General features: G+C 47.4%; 1 protein-coding gene across 1 annotated transcript in view; it reads left to right on the top strand.

Moving 5' to 3' along the window:
• Positions 1–428: 428 nt before the first annotated feature.
• Positions 429–6,626, top strand: part of CCDC42 (coiled-coil domain containing 42) — an 8,024-nt gene continuing 1,826 nt past the window's right edge. Inside the window, exons 1-6 of the mRNA XM_019502033.1 lie at positions 429–956; positions 1,475–1,580; positions 1,852–1,956; positions 2,727–2,924; positions 4,242–4,463; positions 5,768–5,926. Coding sequence (XP_019357578.1) covers positions 880–956; positions 1,475–1,580; positions 1,852–1,956; positions 2,727–2,924; positions 4,242–4,463; positions 5,768–5,926 — 867 coding nt within the window. The 5' untranslated portion in view covers positions 429–879. The remainder of the gene's footprint in view (positions 957–1,474; positions 1,581–1,851; positions 1,957–2,726; positions 2,925–4,241; positions 4,464–5,767; positions 5,927–6,626) is intronic.

Here is a 6,626-nt window from a genome sequence, read left to right as displayed (position 1 = left end):
AGGGCAGGGGAAGGGCACTGGCATATCAGGATTGTTCAGCACCACAGAGCAGGGCGGGGGGGGGGCGCGGTACAGCTGCAGCTAGACCTGCATCTTATTGAGTGAAGGTGGCAGGGGGAGCTCTGCTTCTCAGTTATTTGATTTTGGTTTCCATGAAACCAAAATCAAATGCCAAAATATATAGGTATTTAGAATTTATTTTATAATAATGATTGAGGCACTGGTAGGTTTCCAATTTGCTTTAAAATTGTAAATATATCAAAAAACATTGCGTTAAATTAATACCTATATGTAGTGGTGTTTCATTTTTAAACACAGAAAAATGAGAATTTGGGTTTTTTTAATCAGAGAATTTGGGATTTTTATCAGAGAACTTGCCATTTTTAAACAGAGAAAACCAGGATCCTCAATGATCTTGTAGGCCCACAGGTGGGGGCTGGGGTGGTGGCTACAAAGCAAGAGGAAAACCCAAACTCCAGCCCAATTGGAGCAGGTTTTCCCAACTGGATCCTGAGGTTGCTAAGTAACAACTCTGGCATCGTCCAACCCGAGCTCAGAGGGTTCCACCGATTCCAACTGTCTGTGGAACTTCTCACCGGGACTCCGTCTCCGTCTCCATCTCCGTCTCCGTCTCCTTCCCCTCTCACTGCTTGGGGAGGAGGCAAGGGGAAAAAGTACCCTGGAAGGAACAGACCGGAGGAACTCTGGGCCTCGTGTCGCTGTGTAGTGTGCTTGTGGATCCCCCCGCCAGCTACTTCCAAGCGTGCCAGGCTGTGCCATCGAGACCCACAGAGGGCTGCCCAGGCAGAACAGCATCTGCATCAGGGGGTGGGAGGGGGCCTACTTGGCTTCTTGCCTGCCTCTTGAGGGGCCAACATCATGGCCAACATGGAGGAAGAAGACTTGTTAGAGTATTTTTGTGTGCAGTATGAACAGAGGCTCCTAAAGCTGTTGATGTGAGGAAGATACTCCCTTTCCCTTCCCATCTTCCTGCTCTCCCCTCCACTTTTCTCTATGAGACCCCTATATTTCCACTCATCTTTTTTCCCTCTGCCATTTCTACCCACTGCCATCTCTCGTTTCATTCTTCTGTCTTCCATTGTCTCTACCTTTCCTTTTTTCCCACAATTCCTTATTTTCCCTTCATCCCAGCCCTCCCCTCCAATCCTATTGTCATCCCAAACCTGTCTTTCTCTCAGAGCAAGAGGAGAATTTAATCTCCCCATTGATGTGCCCCTGGGACACATGGTGCTATACCAGTGGGACTTCACCCTAGGGGATGGGATGTTAATTCATGACAGGAGAGGGGACTCATTGCTAGACTGGCTCTCAGCCATTCATGTGCATGAGGATCAAGGACAGGCTGAGACAGGCAGGCTAAGTCCCATCTCCCTGGTGTCATCCAGGCAGCCTGAAGCATATGGATGTAATCTCATGTACCCTCACAGGGAAAACTTCTGTAACTTTCTGGCAGGAAATTCCCAGTGACTGAGGAGCAATCCCCATCTCCATCCATTCGGCTCCTAGAGAAGAAGAAAGAGTCTAAGCTGGTACATAGGACTCTGGAAGCACAGAAGGAGGTGAGAGAAATGTGAAGGAACCCTGCCAGGCCTGTGTGAGCTGCAACACCAACCACCAGCTCAGCCAGCACATTCTGCTCTGGCCATCTCCCATCAGCTAACCATCTGTTCATCTGTTCTGCACCTCTGAGAAACACAGCACACTTGCTGGGTGACTAATCTCTGACCATTGCTCCGGAAGTCAAGAATGGGGAATACTATTGATATGTAGAAGGGACACTTCTCTGAAACTGAACAGCTGGCTCTTGTTCACCTTTTTCTCCATCTCTAGGCATTCAGAACAAGGATGGAAGCCCTGTACAGCCGCTGGGAGGAGCTTAAGGCCAAGGAGGTTCAGCTAAAGGCTTATATCCAGAAATTTGAGCAGTTCATACAGGTACAAGCAGCCCATTATGACTTGTTTAACATGTCCTTCACCTGGAACAGCAGCAGAGAGCTCTCTTTCCATGTACAGGGAGTTTCCATGATGCATCTGAACACTCCTCTGACATCATCTTCACTCCCAACTATCTTTTCAGCCTGAAAGATGGGCAGCTGTTGAAAAATTGACATGTCATGGATGGAGACACAACCCTATCCCCTAACAAACCCTAAGCCTCTCCACTCCATAACACAACCAAAGAAATCTTGGTAGAGGCTCTCTAGGAGACAGGTTGTTCCATGTTGATCAAGCCAGCTTTGTTATGCTCAACACTAAGAGAATCCCACCATCAGCAAGTGGCCTCTGTTTTCTGCCCCATTGCTAGTAGTAGGCCAGTCCTTGCATCCCTCCCTACAGACAGGTGCTAACAGTCCTGAAAATGACTGGGCATTATTCCAGCTGCTGGTGATTTTCTGTATTGCTAATGTGTCTGTTGATGATGGAGGGGTGGTGGAGGGATGAACATATCTAACACTAGGGGTGTGTAGCTCTGCCTCACATGGGTTGCTCTCAACTCTGGAACCTCATTCCTTTTCCAAATGTCAAGTGTTGTCATTATCCTGAAAGTGGAATGGGCCAAACAGGAGATGGATCACTGGGGAGGTATCTTCTTATAATATTGTCACATAACTAACCCACCTCATCTCTTCTCTTCATTGTTCTCCCTTTGGTGTGATATGTTTGTTTGCCTGGGGGTTCAATTTGCTGATGGGGGGCATTGCAAGGAAAATGACCAGAAGCGAATCCGAGCCCTGAAAAAAGCCAGCAGGGAGAGAGACCTGAAGAATCAGAGAATAAAGGAGCTGGCAAAGACCAAGCAGGGTATGGTGGTTCTAAAGAAGGAGCACCAGAGTCTCTACAACAAGGTTCAACAGTACTCCATCTTCAACAACTACCTGAAGAAGGTAGTGGAGGTCTCGGAGGTAAGTCTGGATGCAAGTGTAAGGGACCACGGCATGGTCTGGATTAATGGTTAGGCCAGCAAGGGAAAGCAAGGCCTGGGGCTGGATCAAAGGACAGAAGCCATATACCAAAGCCAGAGGGAGATCCAGAAACAGAATCCACAACACAGTCCAGGGTCAGGATCTAGGGATCAGATTCCACGTAGCAATCCAGGGGGTAATCCACAGGGCAAAGTTCAAAAACAGAACCAAACTGGGGTCAGGAATGAGGAAACAGAACTGCTGGGAAATTCAAAGCCAAAGTCCAGAAATAAGCCAGAAAACTGCATCAGGAACCAGAAGGTTTGCCACAGCAGAACTGTTGACTGGCCTGCAGACCCAGGGCCCCAGCTGTAGATCCCCACAGCTAAATGGATAGGTGGTGATCCCAGCAGCCAGTTAGGATGCTTGCTGCTCCTAAACTGGGGCGCAGTTAATTAGCTGGGGCTTGCTACGGGTACTTGGGTACTTGGCTCATGCTAGCCTGCCTGCTCAGAGTCCCTGACATCGCTGAGCCTAGGCTGGTCTGCCTGATCAGTGTCCCTGACTGCCACATGCCAGGATGGCAAGAAGCCTCAAGGAGGCTCAGGTGGGACCAGGAAGGAAAGGCAGAACCCAGAGCTGGATCTATTAAGAGAGATCATCAGGAATGAGAGGTATTTTTTTTTATGCTTGAAGGGAGCAGGACCTTGAAAGGTGTAGAAAAGTAAAGGTGGGACATTAAAGTACAGTGAGGAACTCAGCCAAGGAGACAGCTTGAGAAGAGCCTCCTTTGTGCTTGTGTATTTAATATTACATTTTGGTTGGGGAAAAAAACATGCCTGTAAAATAGAAGCACCACCAGCCACTGGGGCTGGTTTATAACCTTCACAGGAGTCTGTTTTCTACTCTCTTAGTCCAAGTGATAACAGTTCCCCTGTGTGATGCATAATACCCTTTCATGTCGTGCTGATAATGATGGTGGTACAGATGTATTACTCCCTTGTATGCAAGTGATATCATCATGATACCTTCCTATGGTTGGGGTGATGTCAGTGCTGAGACAGATGATATTTACTGTCACATTGATATGATGACAAAGGAATGGGAATGAAATTCTCTGGCCATGCCAGAGTAACCTTCTCCCCATTTAGGATGGTGATACTCAATGTAGGTTGGATGCAATATTTGGGATAACACTGATATTCTCCCAAGTTGAGGGTAGGAGGTAACATATTCTTTGCTTGGGCTGGGAGTTGATATTCTCCGGCATGCTGAGTTGGAACAGAGGGCAGTAATGCTGGGTACAATATGATGCAGTTTGAGGAAATACGGGAAGTCATTGGCCGGTACAAGACACTGGTGGGAATGCAGCAGGATCTCATGGTGTCAGCACTAGAAGACCAGGAGCAGATTGAGCAAGCTAAAACTCATCTGGCAGAATACACTGAGAAGAAGGACGATGAGATCCTAAAACACAACAATGAGCTAGCAAACCTGCAGATGCGCTTTGATCGTGCCCGCAGTGATGTCATTAGAAGGGTAAGGAGATCTTCACCATACATATGCTCTTTTCCTACCCCTGAACAAGGGAAGGAGGTCCCCTTTGATCTGCTGTATAGTGGTGGGATGGGAGACGAGCATGACAGTGGGACACTGTTGCCCACTTTGCTGAATGATGCCTCATTCTTGGAGTAACGGGTCACTGCAAGCCCCAATTACAGCCTTCATTTCTCTTCCTAGCTAGACAAGAGCAGGCCAATAGATTCTCCAGGTTGTTAGGAGGTTACAAAATCAGAGACATTAGGTTTTGTCCAGAGTAGAAGAATCTTACTGCACTGATGTAAAATCAGTCTGTCTACACTAGGGCAGGTTAATAAAGCAACTACCATGAGCTTCTTGAAGTCTTTATGTATTGGTTATGGTCTCTGAAATAAGGAGACCTGAGTTAAGTGTGGCTTAAACAAATGGGAGGTATGGAAGTATTTACCAGTAAGCCAAAGGAACACTTAATCTTTGGTCAGATCCAGAACATCTCCATCACTGGATGGGGCAGTCACATTCTTCCATAACTTTGTCTAGAAGAGTTGAAACTGTTCCAAGTTCTGGGGCTTCCACCATCTCCTAGGGAGATGTTCCCATGGTCTCATAGACCTCAGAGTGAATATATTTTTGCTGATGTTCAGCATACAGTTTTCTTTAATTAACTTAAATTTATGACACCAAGTTATAACCTCTTAATTCATCCCTTCTTTTGCTCCCTCCTTGGTGTTGTCAGGAAACTTGCAGACAGTTGTCAAGGCTCTCATATTTCATGTTTGATTGCCAAAGCTGTGGATATAAAGTTCTTGTGTAGCTTCCCAGTGCCTGGTGAACATACAACAGCCACTGATGCTGCTTTGGATTCTTTTTTCCCCCAAAGGCATATCAATCTACTGCTTCGTTCACTATGGTGCTCTTTAGCATTTCCCCAGCCTCTACAGATGCTTCTGTTCCCACATCCTGCATCATGCTCACTAGATTTTTTTTATGCCCCAAACTGCTTTTCTGAATTCTGACACCCTGGTGCAAGCACATTATTCTGGAAGTTTACTGGTACCCTGCTGAAGTTAATTCCCATGAGTACTTACACAATCCATCTACTTACACAATCCCAAGTTTACACACTACTTACACAATCCCAAGCTTCTAAATTTGAATGCAAATAGAAGAGCAGGTTCTAGGCCTTACAGCATCCAGGGTAGCATAAGAGGCATGCAAATCATGGGCTCCTGGGATGCCATCTTCAACAGTATGCCAGCTTCTTTGCTGAGTCTTGTGTCTACTGGTCTCCCCTCTCTCTTCAGGAATCTCGCTGGGCCCATATTCAGAACACTGCAGCTAAGAAAACCCTAAAGCTGGGCACCATCAAAATGGCTACCCTAAACCTTTTCCAAAGTGTGAGCAAGCAGCTGAAGGAGACACTGAGCGTCCCAGTCGAGGACACCCACAAGCAACTGGACATGGTAGAGCATCTATCCTTGTTTGCACACTTAAAAGAACAATAGCCGCATCTCCCTGCCCATGGGGCCAGAAACTGTGCTCTGTCCCTGTACAGCAGGGAACGAGAAAGACAGATCACTGAGTGCTTGAGGCACTTTCCTTATCCCAGCCTGTCTCTATAGCAAGTTTGAGGTGCCACTGGTAGTGAGGAATAAGGTAAAATCCATGATCAAATGAAAACTAATTGTTGAAATCTGCTCTCACCTAGGTTAGAGGTAGGTGAAGTAGAACAGAGGTGGGTGCTTTCTAACTGGTGACCCACAGACTATATGTGGCTCATGAGGGGCCAAGGTGCAGGCCTCAGGGCTCCTACCTGGCTGCTGCTTCCCCTATCACTCCCACTGGTACTGTAGATTCGCCTCCCTCCCTTAGCTTTCATCCCCTGCTTCAGCCCAAGAGTAGAATGGTGCAGTCCATGGTACTAAGGGAGTCCACGGCACAGGGCAGCAAGGGAGATGAGGTGGAGGCTGTCTGCAGATGAGGTGCAGCATTGTGTGCGTGTGTGTGGTGCAGGAGGCAGGGAGTGCACTCAGGGGGCCTGTAGCCCCTGCTAGTGCAGCCCCTGGATGCTTAGAAGTTGGATGGCCCTGCAGTAGAAGGTGAGGGTCCTTGTGGAGCAGGGGCAGGCAATTATTTTGGTTGGAGGGTTGCTTAATGAGTTTT

This window comes from Gavialis gangeticus, unplaced genomic scaffold (genome assembly GCF_001723915.1).
Source record: "Gavialis gangeticus isolate Ggan-Ray unplaced genomic scaffold, GavGan_comp1, whole genome shotgun sequence".
NCBI lineage: Eukaryota > Metazoa > Chordata > Crocodylia > Gavialidae > Gavialis > Gavialis gangeticus.
This window is presented reverse-complemented; position numbering and strand designations above follow the sequence as displayed.